Source organism: Centrocercus urophasianus, unplaced genomic scaffold, assembly GCF_019232065.1.
Source record: "Centrocercus urophasianus isolate 14NV4802_14NV808 unplaced genomic scaffold, USGS_Curo_1.0 seq_16, whole genome shotgun sequence".
NCBI classification, from domain to species: Eukaryota; Metazoa; Chordata; class Aves; order Galliformes; family Phasianidae; genus Centrocercus; species Centrocercus urophasianus.
The window spans coordinates 43,829,925-43,848,925 of record NW_024884711.1 but is presented as its reverse complement, the minus strand read 5'-3'; the positions used below and the strand labels follow the sequence as shown (position 1 = coordinate 43,848,925).

The window sequence follows — 19,001 nt, the reverse complement described above, 5'->3', positions numbered from 1 at the left end:
GGAGCGTTGCCTTTTGCTGACAGCCTCAGCCTCCATGGCTCATTGGTCTGACTGAATATGGAAGCTCCAATGTCTTTATGTTTTGGCCTGACTCCTTGAATCTGTTCTGGCTGAATTGCTCCAGCATTTCTCTTTCCTACTACCCTGGCACCCATGCACCGGGGAAGAGTGAGGAGAAGAGCCCAGCCAAGGTCTCGACCAGCACATTTTGTCTGAGAAGGATCCAGAAAATATAGGAGAAGGATTTTTAGTGAAAATCCATAGCCTCAGTGCATGGTGTCTCCTCTGGGATGTGCCTGCCTAGAGATGCTGTGGATGCTCCATCCCTGGAGGTACTTAAAGGCAGGTTGGATGGGGCCCTGGGCAGCCTGAGCTGCTCTGGAGCAACCAACCCATGGCAGAGGGTTGGAACTGGATGATCTTTAAGGTCCTTTCCAGCCCAAACCATTCCATGATTCTGTGCTCACTGGGATGGCATCTACTGCTGCTGGTCTTGGAAGTAAGGCTGCACACCTCCATGGGCAGCAAGGGCTGCAAATAGGCAGAAATGACAGAAACAATGATACCTGACACGTAGATGAAGATGAAACCTTCTGTCATCCAGTATTTTAGGCTGAGGGACTTAAAATGGCTCTGTAATTCACAATTTCTTCCTAGAAGTGCTTCAGTTGTATCTGAAGCATCATTTCAGTCACCCATTTCTTCCCTTTCATGACTATTTGGCTTCCCTGTATCAGGAAAATATCATTTTCTTTATACTGTCACTGCCACACTCCAGATTGCAATGTCTCCCTGCTGAGGTAAGAATAACACCTCAATTCAGAACCTCTGAATTGCAAGGAAATGCATTCATGCCATTCACCTGACTTTACAAGAGTTCAATTCACTAACTTGTCATACAGCACACATTCCAGCTCCCCCTGCTCACAGTAATGATGTGAGTTCCTTTTCAGGGCTGCCCGTGAAGGCAGTTATCACTGTTCCTGGAACACTGACTTGTTTGCTTTCTCATTCCACAAAGTGAAGCCAGTAATAATTAATCATGGAGAAAGGAGCTGTGGAACCCATTGCCACAGAAGACTGTTTGTGACTTCAGGACAGGTCGTTTTTATGAATAGCAGCAGCATTTCAAAGCAAATTAAGGTGTGTAAGTTTCAGCTTGCTTCTACCTACCAAAGGCCAAGAAGATACCTGGGGAGAACAAATGACTCTGAGAATTATGAGTTTCTTCCTCAGGCTCTGAGATAATTATGAGCAGGCCGGCTTTGTCCCTCTACCAAACAGCAGATGCACTGCAAGACTCCTCTTTGTTGTGTTGCACATCCTTCATCCTCTGTCCACCTCTTAGGTACACAAATAAAATTTATGGGTAGGCTCTGGGGACCGTTGTCTCAGCCAGTATCCCTCACAGTGCTTTATCCACAGTAAATAACCATGCTGATATTCACCAGCAGTTCCTGTACACTAAAGAAACTTGTTCAGGTGGCTGGCAGGAGCTTTTCCCTTATGTACCAGTTGGCTTAGCCACAGTTCTCACTGCTGTGCACTGCAGCCTCCACACACTGCACTACTCTGCTGTGTCTCCCTGCCCAGCCTGAATCTGACATGCTTCTCTCGTGCTTTTCCTACCCTTGGCTATGAATTGCATTATGGACACTGTGGTTTTTGTGCTAGTACTGCTTAGGAGACAGAAACACAGAAACCAAAAGAGGAAAAATGGTAACTATTCCATGTCTGGGGTATCCTCACCGTCTGAACCACTGAGAAGCTCTGCAGCGCATTCAGACTTGGCACCCCTTGGCAGGGATGATCTTTGAGGTCCCTTCTGACCTGAGCTGTTTTATGATTCCGTGGTACATGTCTCAGCCTGAGAGTAGTGTTGTACATTCAAATCCCAACTATTTACCCTGGCAGAGCAGTGGCCCAGCCATCACAAAAGCAGTTCCTGCCTCTCACCTGTGCCAAGGCAGGGAAGTGGGTTGGAATGTGACTGGGGAGGAGCAGCAGATCGTCCTACCCTGCTCCATCAGCTCTAAGACGTGAGTCTTTTTAGTTGGTCAAAGCACAGCTTACCAGCTGTGCCACACACAGTGTCAGAAGGGAATGAGACTGCATTACATGGGTGCTCATTCCTAAAAGGTGTCTTTTGCTAAAGGCAGTGGGTTGTGGGAGCCAACTGTCCATGTTCCATGTCCAAAGCATTATTTGACAAAGTTTGAAGTGTCATATTGGTAAATTCCAGGTGTTGGTTGTACTTATACTCACTTAATTTCACACCAGGACCATATCTTCCCTCATCACATTGTAATTGTGTTGGTATTTGTTTTTAAACAAGGAATTTTGATCTTCATCATCCCCTGCATAACTTGGGAGGTCCCAACACAGACCCTACACTCTTGCTCTTGTTGCTGAGCAGACATCACTAAAAGTCAGTCTCTGCCCTAAGCATCTACCAGTCCAAACAATAGCCAGTGCAGAGAGATGGGCAAAGAAGACAGCAGTGTGAACCAAGAGACAGTACTGAGGGCAAAGGCTGTGAGGACAGTGTATGTTAGGGTTGTCTTTGTATTCCTAGGCACAGAAAAGAAAGTGATTTTGATGACTGGGATCCTGCTGTCAGGAAAGCTCTTTCTAAGAATTTAACCAAAAGATCTGAAACAGTTTAATCCTGTTTTCTTCTCCAGTCCAATGTTGTGCTGTATGCCTAGTGGGAATCAGGTTTCTTCCAGACAGACATAGTGATGTCCTAGCATATGGGATGATGAAACTACATCTCAGCAGAGGCATAGTGCACTGGATCTGTTTTGCTGCTAGAGTTCTCAAAAGCAATTAGTTTCATGAGAGCACCTCTGTCGTTTGACCTGAATTTCCTCAATTTTAGTCCCCTGCTTCTTTCCCCACCCCCAGAAGTAGTATTTCACACTCCTTCCTTAATCAGCTAATCCTTAACCTGACAGAAGTGATTAAAACATGTAGGAGAACAGAAGCTGCAGGATATTTGTGTGCAGAATGGTCAACAAAGAACGAACCTCAATGGCATGTTTCAAAGTCAGTCTGAAGCCAGATAGGCTCTTGGGTTGGTTGCATGGTTGCTTTGAAAGCCTACCCATGAATGCTGGCCTTTGGCTGGAAGTAAAGTTTTCAAAGAACTGAGACATGTCTGCCAGATCCCCTGCTAGCACAGGTGAGCTGAGAGCAACACTTTTTGCTTTGTACCCTACATAAAAGTGAATGGATGTCAGTAGCTGGACTTCTTTTTTCTTTTTTTTTCTTTTCAATATTGACTCCAGTCACTGGGGCTCTGAAAACAAAACACTGATTTTACAGCCTGAGTTGTTAAACTCAGACGCTGTTCTAACACGGGTTTATAGGGTTATACCTCGGAGCATCGTTGTACATTGCAGTATGTCATATGTGGGAGGTTTTCCATTTGCTTTTTGCTGGATTGCTGAGAAGTCTTTGAGAGGGTTGTGAGGCTGAAGAACACAAACGGAATTGCTTCTGGCCCTCAGGTTGACTAATCAGGTCCTTGGAAAAATGCAGTAGGGTTTTATGGTAGCAAAATGTTTGTTCTGAAGGAGGCTGGCTTGCTTGTACAAAAGACCTGAGGCAGTGGCTATGTGGGCTATTGGATTGTGCCTTCTCATTTTAAGGAATCTTTGCTGTCAGTGAGATGAGCAGTTGCTAGTTACAGTTAACCAGGATTGAAAACAGCACTTTCTGCATATGTCTCATGTTACAAGCAGGGAGGCTGATATGCCAAATGGAGAATCCTACCCTGATGATCCCAGGAAGCATGCTGGCTATTTGAACCCCTATGAAAGTGGTTCTGATAACTTAGTTCCTGGAAGAAAGACATGTAGCAAGCACCACATGTTTTACCATCCATCTGCTGCTGTTTTGTATTCACACCATTTGTATTCATTGTGACTACACTGCAAAGTCCAATTTTTGGCTTTGGCACAGCTCTGCCAGTTACCTGGGCCTGGCCCAGTAATTTGTTTGTTGGTGAGGATGTGCTACAGACATCCTCGCAGTCCATCATTGCTGAGCATGGCAAAGAAGAACCTCCTTTCTCATGGAGTAAGAAGGTTATGGGTGGGAATAGATTACGAGGAACTTGGCAGGTGAACAGAATTAGCTTGTGTATTTTATATACTTGTATACAACTTACTTTATATAAATGTCTATATATTCACTATATATAATGATTTAAATCTATTTCCCCGTTTAGGAGTATCAGATGCCTTCGGAATATTATCCACTGGAATTTGATCACCACGTTCATCCTGAGAAATGTGATGTGGTTTCTGCTGCAAATGATAGATCACAACATACATGAAAGCAACGAAGTAAGTGCTTGGAGGTGGTGTGGCACACAGTTTGGGGGTGAGCTGAGGCGCTGAATTCATTCAGCTGATAGAAATATACCAAAGGGCACACACTCAGAGCATTTTTCATGTCCTTTCAAGGGGAAAAAAAACAACTTAGATTTTCTAAATTTCCATTTATTTGCTTATTGCTGAATGTCAAAATTTTCAAAGTCATAATCCAGCTCTAAAAATCTCCCTAATCTTCATTGTCCATTGAGATTTTCCAAATACTTTTGCTTTGAGACACAGTATTGTGGTTCTCAAATATTCTTGTCACAGCGTCTTGCAGTGATTGCATTTCTGTGCAAAAAACATTCATTCCAGAAGACAACACCTCCACGAACAGGAACAGAAATAATTGCTTTGGCTGTTCAGGCTTTCAGTCAGCTACTTTGTCTGATGACAGCAGGCACCTTTCTGTCTGGAGCCTGAGGGGCTCTGCAGGAAATAAAAGAAATCAGACCTGAAACAGAACAGTTTTGCCCCTTTATATCTTTGTGGTTCCATTTTTCTGCTAATCCCATCTTCACTATGAGGTTGTGTGAGATGGGCTGCATCCAGGGATTCATTCCTCCAGGGACGCAAACTCTTCACTCCAGCTCCTGCTGCTTGGGTCTAGCTCTGCTCCTTTTCTTGGTCCCTTGGGGAAGGCTGAATCCTTGGAGATGAGCTCACTTAACTAGTGGGAAACTAGCACAGCCAACTTAATAGCAAAGAAGACGTTGCTGCTTCCTAAGTCAGCTTTCTTATGGGTGATTGAGGGTAACGGCCACTCCAAGGGACAGGGCAGATCAACACAGTAAAAAATAGGAGAGGGGCAAGAAGTGGGGCATCTTCTGTGCATGGCACTGAGCACTCTTGATAAAAACAAGGCGTCACCACACTTGCATTTCTCTTATTTCTTGTGCACTCATGGAAATCCCAACTGATGCTTCTAGTTTGACTGAGGACATCGAGCAGTCCCTCTGTTAGTACTGCAATGCCTTGCCTTACCCAGAAGCCCCAATAACATGAGGATTTTCACAGAATCACCAAGGTTGGAAAAGACCTTCAAGGTCATCCAGTCCAACCATCCACCTATCACCAATAGATCTCACTAAACCACGTCCCTCAACACAGAATCCAAACGTTCCTTGAACACCTCCAAGGTCAGTGACTCCACCACCTCCCTGGGCAGCCCATTCCAGTGCTTGACCGCTCTTTCAGAGAAGGAGTATGTTTAAATTATTAAAAATAAAATATTATAAAGTAGATTTTGAAATGGATTAAAAGCGTTCTCTTATAAAGAAAAATACTTGTTCTCAGTTTTCTTGGGAAATAATTCTGCATTTCCTTGGGGAATCATTCTTTTTGATAGATCCCTTTTACAGACATTGTGCTGTTCTCAGTAGTGTTCTTCTAGTGGAACGTTCTGCTTTTAGGACTGTTTCCTGATGGCTGCCTCCACAATAAACAACTTACCATTGTGTTACGGATACATACATGAGCACACCCTTCATAGTTTTGTTTTGGAAAGCAAGTGGCCTAAAGTGCAGAACTGCCCGTAAAGAAAAGCCTGGACCCTTCACTGATAGCAAGCAATGTGTGCTCCTGGAGGAGATGGTTCTGCAGAAATTAAAAACCACCTCAGGAGCTCAGATATCCGTTTGTTTGAAGTCAGCTGGGCTCTTAATCATCCTCGCTTAACTTTTCAAATGTCAGATTTGTGGCCTTCCAATATTTGAAGGGAGCATATAAACAAGAGGAGATACAACTGTTTATGATGGTGGATAGTGACAGGACAAGGGAGAATAGTTTTAAGCTGAGCCAGGGGAGGTTTGGGTTAAGTATTAGGAGGAAGTTTTTCACACAGAGGGTGTTGAGGCACTGGCACAGGTTGCCCAAGGAGGCTGTGGATGCCCCATCCCTGCAGGCATTCAAGGCCAGGCTGGATGTGGCTCTGGGCAGCCTGGTCTGCTGGTTGGTGACCTGCACACTGCAGGGGGTTGAAACTGGATGAGCATTGTGGTCCATTTCAACCCAGGCCATTCTATTATTCTGTGATTCTGTAATCCCACAGTTTGGAAGAGCGAACAGCAAAGTCTTCAGTACCACGATAAAAATGAAGCCCAAGATTCTAAGTTTTTTTTGTCTTATCTATGCATAACTGTATTTCTGTTCAAGTAGATACTCCTTTAAGAAGATGGAGCTTTCATTAGTTCCTTCTTTGCTTTGTGTTTCTGTCATTTTCAGGCTATGAAAGATGGTGGGATATGAGCTTTACTGCTGATAGTTCTGTGCCGTGTGGTTTGCTTTCTGGATAATACTGAAATATTAATGCAGATTTTTACAATTATTTTGGAGTAATCCATTGCACTTAGAGTCTCAACTGTGTTTTAAAATGGCACCACAAAATGCCCAGGAAAATATAAACCAATGAAGACAAAGCAGATCCTCACATGGCTCAGTTTACCATTGCTCACCTTTTCTCCACAAAATACCTCAGGCTTTTTTTGGGAGTGTGCTTTATACAAACTTAGTGGCCGTGCTCTTATTGTGATGGAAGTCAGCGACAAAACAATGCCTACAAAACCAATGGGAGCAGCATAATTTATGGCAGCTCATCACGTTATCTCTTTGAGGTTAATCAGAGGAGACTAAATCATACATTACAGAAACGTAGAGGACTCAACATGAAAACGTTTTGCATGAAATTCTCGTGCTGATGCTAATAAATCAAGAAGGGGAAGTGCTGGAATGGTGGATACATGAGAGGACCGAGTGTCCTCTGGCAAATAAATGAAATGGCATAAATTAATGAGTTCTGCTAATTGGGTTTATTATTTGATAATATCAAATGCACGATTCCGATAGGAATTGCGTGGAGTCGTTAAAATTCATTTTGTTCTGGTTTCCTATGGAAACGGTGCAGAGGGAGATCTGACAGCATTCGTGTGTGTGGGTCTGTAGGTGTCCCTGCTTGTTCACAACCCACGCTGCAATGCCACTCAGTTCTGACAGAGGAGCAGCAGGTTGAAGTACAATTAGCTGTACAGTTCGTTTGAAAAGAAGAAAGGCTGTGTAAGTTTTACAGCCGAGGGAAAGGGCAGAACAAGTGTCAGTGTCACATGGGAGCGTTTACATGAGACTGAGGTCACATGAAAGGATTTAATTCATGTTTATACCTTCTTAGACAGCAAAAGCAAATATGAGACTGAGTGCTTTAGGAAAAATGGTCTTAGTAGTTTGGGAATCAATCAGGAATGAAACCAAAGTGCTTGGTAGTAGCCAGAAATAGAGAGGAGGGGTTCCTTCTCATTCTACTTCATTTAGGCTAAACAGAGAGAGAAAAAAATATCTAGTTCGCTTACACTAAACTTGGAAAGGGTAGATAAGAGCAAAACAAGGGGAAATGGTTTTAAGTTGAGGGAGGGAAGATGTAGGTTGGATGTCAGGGGGAAGTTCTTCACAGAGAGAGTGGTGAGGTGCTGGAACAGCTGCCCAGAGAGGCTGTGGATGCCCCGTCCATCCCTGGAGGTGTTCAAGGCCAGGTTGGATGGGGCCCTGGGCAGCCTGGTCTGGTATTAAATGGAGAGGTTTGTGGCTCTGTGTGTGATGGGGGGGTTGAAGCTTCATGATCCTTGAGGTCCCTTCCAACCTGGGCCATTCTGTGATTCTGTGAATAAAGGAAGTTCATCTTCTGCTGAGTGGTTTTGTTTTTAAGTCCCATTGAAAGGATCAGGGCAAACTACATTTCAACTCTTGATGAAATTACACAGACATGAAAGGCCATAACAAATCCAAAAGGATTTTTTCTTTCTGCTTGTTGAAGCTCAGTAAAACAGAAGCAATTGCCACTTGTCGATGCACTATCATTTAGTGTCCGTGTTTCTTGCCCAATGAGTTTTTAGTCCACAGAATTCTGCTGGGTTTGAAAGTGCGTCTGTTGCTCTTCTGAATGCATAGAGATCATCAGTACCCAAGCAGATGAGGTCCAAAATGAAATTAACTGAGGGTCAGAAGTTTCGAATTCTTCAGCAGAGTTAATTAAAAGGCTGGAGAATGGTGAGACCGAAAATGACATCCGTGCTACCAGCTAACATAGGTAATTAATGTCATGCTTCAGGGAATACACCGAATGCATGCTTGGCCAGGAAGGAATTTTCCCAGACTTCTGTGTGTAGAGCTATGGAAATCACCATCAGCAGCTACTTAATGAATGATTGTTGGGTTGTTACCATCTGCCTCTCTGTGGATGATTGCCTGTTGCACAGCTGTGCTCTCCCTGCACACAGCCATAGGGAGCTGCTTACATTGAGCCTGACCAAAAAAGTATTGTGATGTTATGATGAAATTCAGGGGTGCCATGTGCAATAGTGCAACTTAAACAAATGGCAGTGCTGCAAAGACAGAAATGGCAGGAATAGACGGGATGAAATAGTTGATAAACACATAGCTTAAAAGAAAAATATCCTTTTTTTTCCCCCAAATGTCAGTATTGCTCCTTCAGTGGAAGTGAAACGGGACTGCAACGTTAATTTTTATCTTAAATTTTCTTCAAATTGCTCAGCAGATAAGTAGTACTGCCTAAGAGATGCTCACGCTCACAAGCTGTCCTTGGAAATGGTCCCAGGCTAAGGCTGTGCCACTGTGGAAGATCCCCTGTAGTCAAGTAGCTGCCTCCTCTTGTTTTCTTTCCACATGGCTGCTTGCAGACTGCTCAGGAGGGCACATCTCCTGGTGTGTTAGCTTCCACACCTGCTTGGTGCAGAGACTCGTGCATGCTGTGGGCAAAGCCAACCCTCGGCAGAAAGTGACAGATACAGCTGTGAGCTCCCAACTGCAGCTAAGATACCACAGTTCCAAGTCCCAGGCATAAATGTGCACTCTTTGAATGACTTCTGTCATTGATTTTAAGAGATGAGCGAGAAATGGCGTCTTTGAAATGGTCTTACCATTATTTCAAGATGTTATTTCCTGTCTCCTTTCCAGCCCTGGTGTCGGTGTATTACCACTGTCTACAATTATTTTGTGGTGACCAACTTCTTCTGGATGTTTGTGGAAGGCTGCTACTTACATACTGCTATAGTGATGACCTACTCCACGGATAAGCTGCGGAAATGGGTCTTTCTCTTCATTGGATGGTGTAAGTGCCTCGTGGATTTAAAATGGTGTTGTATGGTGCTGAGCATTAAAGTGATGAGAACAAGAGCAGCGAGACAGGTTACAGGGAAAGGGGGAAATGGAGATGGGAACTTCCCAAGCACTTCTTCAAGAAAATATATATGGTTAAGAGTAGCTGGATCCTTTAGAAAAGAGCAAAAAAGAATGAATTCTAACCTAGCAGGAAAACAAGAGACTCTCTTCAACCCGTTTCACAAGTTCAGGGCACAACTCAAATTTGTTGAAGATGCTGAAATTCAAATTCAACTAAATTTACAGTCTTCTTGCAACCTGGGAAATAAACATTCAAGCAATACCCACCTCCAAATACTCTCTATAAAACTTCATAGAAAACCATATAAATTGGTGGAAAATGAAATGGGAATAGAATTACCTATGAATGAACCAAAATGTTCCGGTAACGTTTACAGAAAAATAATAATATGTATTTATGTTGTTAATAATTTTATTAACTTTTCTTACTAGTACTAAATTTCTTTTCTTGTCGATACCATTCTTTAATACATAAAGAAGTCACAGGAATTGCAGTGTCTCACATGTACCAAGATAGGACCGCTTGCATTTAGTCTACCAGTGCATTAAGCAAGACTTCCTACGCTCATTACAAACCTCTTTCTGTATCTGTATCATCAACACATAAATGGACTGCGATTAAATAATGGATTTGGTTTGTTGTTGCAGGTATTCCTTGCCCAATCATCATTGCGTGGGCCATTGGCAAACTGTATTATGAAAATGAGCAGTAAGTGACGTTAACATTTGTGTTTATGTGGCTGTCTAAATAAATCAGGAAATTCCTACAGGCTGAACTAAGAATTTAGAAATTAGGCTGTTTGGAAAGGGAAAAGGTCAGATACCCTTCATGTAAACCCAAACAATCTCAAATTTCGGAGCGCTATCTGAGCCAGCTCCTAGAGTATCGATAGTTTCCCAAATCTCCTTCACCAAACCCCTGTGTTCTCATTTGATAGCTTTGTGTATGATTTACAGTCAGGTTAATCTCCTTCAATGAGAGTCCTGCTCGAAACATTGGTGAAAACTACAGTTGAGTGCTAAAGGGTGTGCAGAATTCAGTTGTCAGCATGCCAGTAGTAGTCTGGTGGTTGGAGTTCTTGCATTTCTGGTTCTCTCTCTTCCACCTGAAAACAGTAAGTGCATGAAATTGAAAAATAAGGGAGATAAACAGGCATCTGTGTTGGGCTTTTTTCCTCAAACTTTGATATTGGTCAGATATAGCTTGTGCTTTGCAACTGGTGTTTGGATCAACATCTGCTGGCTGTTACAGCCCACTTCTCTTAACCGTAAAGAAGTTCTTTGCTTTCCAGATCTGTTATTCATATGACCACCCTGTCTGTTTACCTGATTAAATGTGTCTGCCTCGTAGGTTTCTGAATTTGCACTTGTCTGTAGTATGATTAGTGGTGATCAAACAGTAAATGCTGACTGGGGTGTATTTCATCTCATCTGGAAGGAGATGTCCAAAGTAGGTTGGATGAATGTGATGTGCACGCACTATTTCTTTCTCCTAGAGAGAAAGGAGTCTAGAAGGAAGAAGGATAGGATGAGTGGTTGAGCTATGGGTATCCACACTGTGGGAGGAATTCTGTTCTGCACTACTAAATTCCTCTTCTCTGCTCCCCACTGAGTGTGGAACCCTTGACCAGTCTCTCCTTTATAGCTTTAGTGGTGACTTTGAAGGTTATAATCCAGTTCCCGGCAGTTACACATACTGACAGTCATACTACACTCTTTCACCAAGAAAAATGTTCTGTGTGATGCCATCCCAGTCTGCAGTGATCACATGAGGGAATCCATTATGTAGTTGCAAAATGGGAAGAAAATCTTCATTTGGAATCTGTTCCTTGTGTGTTCAAGTCAAGCAGCCTCGGATGACCAAATTTCCCCAGTTTCCATGCTCACAGACTTTCTTTTCTCTGTGTAAGTAAGACTTCAATGTTCTGGGTCTCATGGTCAGGCTCCTTGTAGTTGTTGCCTTGCACAGGGCAGCATGGAGCTGTCTTACTGTGATCATGATGCACACTAGATGGATGGATAGAGAAGCCACTGCATCACTGGTACCACTGCCTCCTTTCACCATCACCTCCGTGCCTGCAGTGTGAATGTTAAAGAATCTCACTTTGATGTACCTTGCTTAGATCAGAAGGAAGACATGATAGGTTTATGTTGGCATATATGCCACCTTTCAGCAGTGAAATGTAACTTGCCCAGATTCATCACAACGTGGCATTGTGAAAGAAAGAAGGATGCATAATACTGACAGCAGGTCAAGAAGGACAAAGTGATGCTGTTCACTGTTCTGAATCTTATTTGGTATCTAGGATGCTCTTGAGTCTCTAGGCTAAACCTCTCTGTCTTGGGTGGATTATGAAATGGAGCTTAAGCATATAAATTCATATCGTGGGCAAATCTGTGTGCTCTAACTCATATACATCATTTGGCTCACATGGTTGCTGATCAGGAAGGTTCCAGGTTTTCTTGGCTGACCCAGACAACTTAACCAAATGCCTCGGGATGCTTTCATCTTTATGCTGATGTCTGGCTTGTAGCAAAACATCCACGATGACCTCATTGCACATCACAGCTGCTCCAAATCTGTTGTGCACTGAGAATGTCCTTTTGGCTTCTGCCCACAGTAGTGTGAGGTGTAACGACCAGGAGCCTTAGTGCCAGTGGTGGGGCCAGGACTCCTGATCTTCATCACTCTGCTTGAGAAACTGAGACTTTATGCATGATGCTTTGGTGGCATTCCTTTGATCTGAAACATGCACACACAAAGGCAGAACTCTTGTAAATGAAGAGCTGTTGAGGGCATTAAGCTATAAGGCAAAGGATATTAAGTGAAACCTGCTTTTCACGTCTGTAGTACTGTCTATGGAGGGGAGACTCAGCAAAGTGAATGAACTGGAGCAAAACAAGAAGTGAATTTGCTGAGAGCCTGTCAGTTGTCATAAATATTCAGTCATCTTCTCAAGCACATGATATTTCATTTAAACTGTAATGTGAGTTTTTTGGATCCTGAACCGGGGTTCATGTTATGCAACTCATAGTAGCTTGAAAGATTAAGATAATGCACAATTGCTCTTCAGTATTGAGGGAGTGTTTGTTTATTCTTGCAGAGATTAAAAAGAAAAAAGAAAATGACTTTACATACGTAATTTCACACAGCTGGGATTAAAACTCTGATGCACCGTGTGATTGTCAGTGTTTTAGATTTCTCTTTTTGGTTTTAAAGAAACGTGTAGTGCAGGTTTTACTGTAAGAATAAGCGCTTATGTTGGATTTGGAGCAAGAGTTAAGATGGCAGACAGTCTGCAACACACCAGCTAAGGCCTCAGTCTGTTAAGTTAGACTGAAGGCATGAAGTACAGCAAAATAGATGTAGATATGTGTAGTGTCACCAGCACTTACCTATCCTCTGTCCTCACTCTGCTGATTTAATGGGCAGATTAGAAATGTTTATATTGCAGACTAAAAATATAGCCTAATTATAGCATAACAAGGTGAATACCATCCTAGAAAAGCTTTCTGTATCTTTTTTTCTCTACTGACTACAAAAGGAATCTGGAAAGTCAAGCTTGCCTGTGTTGTATTAGCCTACTTTGGCAACAACCTGATTCCCTCAAATTTTGTGGACGTGTTTATATATACATTGTTATTTCAATACAACTTTGGTCTCATACTGAGCTTCAGACAGTAAATGTTAGTATTATCTCTTCAGTATGATCTTGCAGTTAAGCAATACTTGAATTCCAGAGAGCAGTGAGCAGCCTTTGCTCTGTAACCTCGTTTTGTGCTCTACCAGCGCCCTTCCAGATTTTCTTTGGATTTCTTCTAGCCCACAGAGTCCTGCTCCATGTCTCAGTCTCTTATTGGTCCCATTTGAATTCTTCTGCTAGAATAGCCAGCTTCCTAGAAACTCCTTATTAGCTTTTGGTTCTACAATTTTCAGGCAATCTGTAGTAGTTGCCTCAAAATGCCCTTCAAAAACATCTCTCAAATCCAAGTTCTGGAGAGTTGCGTTTCCTGCCTTGGCATATCTTACACTTCTTTTTTTTTGTCATTTCTTTCCATCTCTCTAATCCAAAAAAAAAAAAAAAAAAAAAAAAAAGTTTCATTCTATTAAAGCTGCCTTGGGGATTCTTCTTGGAAGAGAAATTGGCTGCAGAAAGTACTTTATTCCAAGTCTCGTTCTTACTGCCAGATTTTGGGAGATTAGTTGCAAAATTATCAATTTACACTAATTTGCAGTCAGTGAACCAGGGAATAACAGATGTGTTTTATACCTCTAAAATATTCAAAGCCCATCATTCATTTGAACCTTAAAATATTACAGAAAAGCAGCCAGTTTTGTGGTACTGAATTGTGTTCCTAGAAACCTACTGCGTATCTCAACGTTTCTGTGGGTTCACGTTGGTAAGAGCATTTTGCAGTGAGCAAACAGTTCCTTCTGTTTTAGCAAGCAATGCCTTTTGGAGAAAGATAGGCTTTGGGGCACTGTCTGAGTGAAATTGTTTCCATTTGAGCTGCCTCTTTGCTTGTTTTATTGACTTGTGAGTCTTATAGACTGCGAACTGTGGAAGCAACAAGTAATACATCTTTCATGTTTGTAAAAGTGCAGATCTGCATCCATATCAGTGGTCCTCTTGGCTCAGTAACTGCCCTTGTTTTCGTGTTTCCAGCCCCACCAGCCTTATATTTAGTGACAAGACTAATGCAGAGAAGACATCATTTTTGCAGATTAGTGTAACGTTCACAAAGAGAAAGAGCCCTTGTACACTTGGAGTCCAAAACCTACTTCCTAAGGGACAAGATTTGGAGCTGCAATAACATAAGCCTTAAGGCGTTATGGCATCATGGCAGCAAAGTTGTCCCTGCTTGGTGGAACCAGTATCCAGACTTTGTGGCCGTGTCTGTAGTACTAAATCAGTTGAACCTGAAGTCACTAGTGGGACCAGTTCAAACATGGTCTGAGTAGCCTGTGGACTGCTGGGGAGATTCTCTAGATCATAACAACTCCAGATTTGTTCCCTTGAATTGTCTGGGAGTTGGCTGTTGTCTGGTCTGCAACAGAACTACACCAAGGACAATGTAATGCTGTAAATCATTGAGTCTGTGCCTGAACTTTGTTCCTGTGGTTTACTTGTGGTTTCATTTAACCCAAGTTCGTTCCCTTTTAGTAATGTTGGATCAGGTGTTTGCTAGCTTTTTTTTCTTTGTATTAAGTGCTGAATTTGGTGTTCACCAGCTTGGTTCAAAGCCAGCTGGATGAAATGCATATTCATCCAATACCTTATTTAGACATTATTTCCTTGCAACTTGAGACACATTTGACATAATAGCTTTCTTTGAAGGGTGTGTGGGCATTGCAACAAGTAACAGACTTCTTCCTTAAAAATAATCTCTTTCATCCCTGTCAAACCCAGAAGGTTACATCTTTTGTGTCCTCTGATAGTGGGTTCTCACTTTTCTTGGAAACAGTTATATAGACAGTGATCAAAACAATAGTTGGAACATTAATTTTCTGATGGGGTGGGAAAGTGGAGCTGAGACCTGTGTCCAAAACAAAAGAAGGCCTTGTAACAGAAAACTCCATCACTGATGATTATATACATAACTAAAGAAGTTAGAATGTAACGTATCTCACTGTGTCCTTGATATTACAATCTACCTTCATTCCTTTTATAAACAGCTTTCTCATTTGTTTTGTTTCTTACAGATGCTGGTTTGGAAAAGAGCCAGGGAAATATATCGACTACATATATCAAGGGCCAGTGATTCTTGTTCTTCTGGTAAGGATTTATGTGGGTGGAAGGACACTGCCATGTCGTCCCATTGAGGGATATTTCACAAGCACCTGTGAAGTTCCACTTGTACTTTCAAATACAATAAGACACAAACAAGGTGAAGCGCCTTCACCTTGGTAGCTAACACTGCACGTCAAAAATTGCTGCCATCTGTTTTTGGTTGTTTCCTTGACCTCAGGGCTTCTTCTCTCCTCCTTTGTAATGCTGCTTGCATTCCTTTGTAGAATCTTATGAGGTGTAGCAAGGAAGCACATTCAAAAACAGTAAGCATGCGATAACATCTGTTCTCCACTTGAGGCTCTTGAGAACTAGATCACTTCCATCCTGCACACTGATTAAAGAAAAGTAGCAATTGTGGTAAGGAATTGCATTTCCTTGTGCAGTCATCTGCATCTCCTCTATCCCCATTATTGCAGTGTATTTATCTGTAGGCCTTCATACTTTAACTTTCCTTCTCAGAGCTGCACACAATTGAAGGCTGTTTGTCTGTGTAGCCAGCGCTCTGTCCTCTGTGCCAACCAACAGCAGGCAGAGAAGTTAGGAAGTTTACTCAGAAACTGTTCTGGACCTTCAACATAAAAACACAGATGCTTTCCCAGGACGTACTTCGTGTGGATGGGCAAGATCAACACTATTAGAAAGGACAATATGGAGAAAAGCAAATCTTCTTACCACAGTAAGAGCCAATTGGGAAGAAGACAGATGTCCTGGCAAAGTTGCCAGGCTCAGTGGATTCCCTTTCACTTAGGGCACCAAAAAAGGTTGTAACTGTCCTTAATGCTGCTCCAGCCTCCATGGAGTAGGTATAAATGCCTCAGAGCTTCTTCAAGGTTAAAAAGCTTTTTCAAAGCTAAGCCTTGAGTTCTCACCTTGTCAGGTCTGTGCTTTTCATGTGATTCTGCATGAACTTCTCTGTTGCCTAGGATGCCAGCTACTAATCTAATTGTTTCCTAACCTGGATGTAGGAAAGTTAATTGCTGAATTAACTGTTAAGATGAGGCAAATAGATCACACTGCATGTAGCTGGAAAGAGAAAAAAGGTCTGCTTTTATGTAAAAATTCTTTACAGTGAGAAATATATTTGGGGTGACGCGCAATATAATTGTAAGTGAACTCACTGATACGGAGACTAACTCGCATGCAAATCCTATTTAAATAATGCAAATTAGCAGTCCTGCAGTATTCAAAACATTTCGTTTTTACATCATGGCCTAGTAGTCTGAACTGTGAATGTACCATAGATCCTTTGTGTCTCTCTAGAAATCCACGAGATCTGTAAAATCCTTGCATGTCACTGCTGGTGGCTACCATAGGTAGATCAGAATCATAAGAATCACCAAATAGCCCTTTCTGCATAATGGCACCAGAGAGGAATGACAAATGAAAGAACAGTTGAAGGCTCTGTCTATACAGACCATTTGCTCTGCCTGTAATTTAGAGCAGCCCTTAAAACCCTTTAATCCAAACTGATAACCAAACCAAATCCTGAGCACTCCCCATAGCTAGCGAGCTAGTGACCAACCAACCAACCAACCTGACCTATTAAACCATTCCACATTGCTTTGCACTTGAGTTCTAGTTAAAGCACTAATAAGCCATCAACAGTAATTGTACAGTGGGGTGGGGAGCAGCAAGATGAAGCCCTTTCTTTATTTTCCTCATGCTTCCTCCCATCAGAAAGCACTGCAGAGTGGGGGAAGGAGCTCTCTGCAAATGTGTTCTGAAAGGTGAATCTGAAAACTTGTGTCACAGTACAGCCCTGATTACCAAAATGTGTTGTGGTTTTTGGCTTTTCTTTAAATAACTGTTAAGTCTTGTGTTTGTAATTAAGGATGAGTGGCTTTACAATGTGTTAAAGCAAGCTGACAGGCTCATGTTGTGCTTGTTATGCAAGTTAAACTGTACATAATGATTCAAGCATCACTTAGAATCACAGAATCTTTTGAACTGGAAGAATCCTTTAAAGGTCATGTAGTCCAACTCCTCTGCAATGAACAAGGACACCCACAGCTCCATCAGGTGCTCAGAGCCCCATCCAGCCTGACCTTGAGTGTCTGCAGGGATGGGGCACCACCACCTCTATGGGCAACCTGTGTTCCTCACCACTCTTGCTGTAATGAACTTCTTCCTTATGTGCAATCCAAATCACCCCTCTTTTACCTTGAAACCATTTTCCTTTGTCCTATCGCAACAGACCCTGCTGAAGAGTCTGTCCACTTTCTCACATCCCCCCTTTCAATACTGACAGGTTGCTCTCAGGTCTCCCTGGTGCCTTCCCTTCTCCAGGCTGCACAGCCCCAGCTCTCTCAGCCTGTCCTTTTAGGGAGGTTTCCATCCCTGGGATCGTTTTCGTGGCCCTTCTTTGGGCACACTCCAACAGGTCCACATCTCTCCTGTACTGAGGACTCCACATCTGGGTGCAGTGCTCCAGGTGAGCTCTCACAGCACAGAGCAGAGGGGCAGGATCCCCTCCCTCACTCTGCTGACCACCCTGCTTTGGACGCAGCCTACTTAGTGTCCTTGGAGTTACTCACACTTTCAAGGATGCTGTGAGAAGTACTGAAATGAAACCACTGAAATTTAGTGTCTGCCATGAGCCATGGTAACACAGTCAAACATGTTACCTCTTCCTCTGCCTTATCATATATGGGAGCAAAGCACTGCATCCAGCTGCTTGCTTTTCTCTTCCTGTAACTGAAAAGTGGCCATTAGAAATGCAGGGCACAAAGATTTTAAAAACAACACAGCTCTGCCCCTGACCTCGTTACAGCTACAAGTTGGATTTGATCTAATGAAGAATTAAAATTGTTGGGTAGGCTGAGCTTCATGTTTTACAAAAGAACATCCAGGATTAATTCTGAGAGAGAGCCATCCTAGAGCTGGAAGATAAGGAGATATAAATGCTACTAGAAGAAATCAATGTTATTTCCAAATGAGGGCTCAATCTTAAAAGTCCATTAAATTATATGTCCATATGCAAGCACTCAGCCTGTGGCCATTAAAATTGGTTTCACACACAGAGAAGGAAGCTTTAACTAATGCAGATAATTGTATTTCTTGGTTAGTTGAGAGCCAAATGCCCGGTGTACAGCTCAGCTGAGTTCTGGTCACTTGTTAGGCAAAACCAGAATCGTATTCTTCAAGAGGGATCATTATACCAGCCCATGGCAATACAGAATCATAGGATCACTACGGTTGGAAAAGACCTCCGAGATCATCCAGACCAACCGTCCACCTACCACCAGTATTTCCCACCAAATCACGTCCTTCAGAACAATATGACTGGAGTTGATAAATATTCTCAGTTCCACAGGGATGAAAAGTACTTTTAAAGATTCTGAGCCTCTTTAAAAGATGGGATTTCATCTGTCAAATGTTGTTTCCGCTGGTTTTGATCTCTCGTTTGTCTCTATGCTCTGGACTGCTGCGGTCCAAGAAAGCACAACACCAAGGAACAGATCTGATCATTACTGGGGAAAATTTAGGTTGGCTGAGAATAGAGCCTTTTTGATCATGCTGACTGTCCTGAAGTTCATCGTTAAACCATATTACTTTGTTATGTCTCAGTGTATGAGGACTTTGAACAATGCAGAAGGCATTTGTTCGATGGATTTCTTTAGAAGAAACTTCAACGTTGACC

The 19,001-nt window shown here is 42.5% G+C and overlaps 1 protein-coding gene across 8 annotated transcripts in view; it reads left to right on the top strand.

Moving 5' to 3' along the window:
- The window catches only part of CRHR2 (corticotropin releasing hormone receptor 2), a 132,396-nt gene that overhangs the window by 88,971 nt on the left and 24,424 nt on the right, over positions 1-19,001 (top strand). For all 8 annotated transcript variants that reach the window (XM_042817072.1, XM_042817075.1, XM_042817078.1 and 5 more), the window contains 4 exons: positions 4,235-4,352; positions 9,345-9,498; positions 10,218-10,278; positions 15,274-15,346. In XM_042817072.1, coding sequence (XP_042673006.1) covers positions 4,235-4,352; positions 9,345-9,498; positions 10,218-10,278; positions 15,274-15,346 — 406 coding nt within the window. The remainder of the gene's footprint in view (positions 1-4,234; positions 4,353-9,344; positions 9,499-10,217; positions 10,279-15,273; positions 15,347-19,001) is intronic.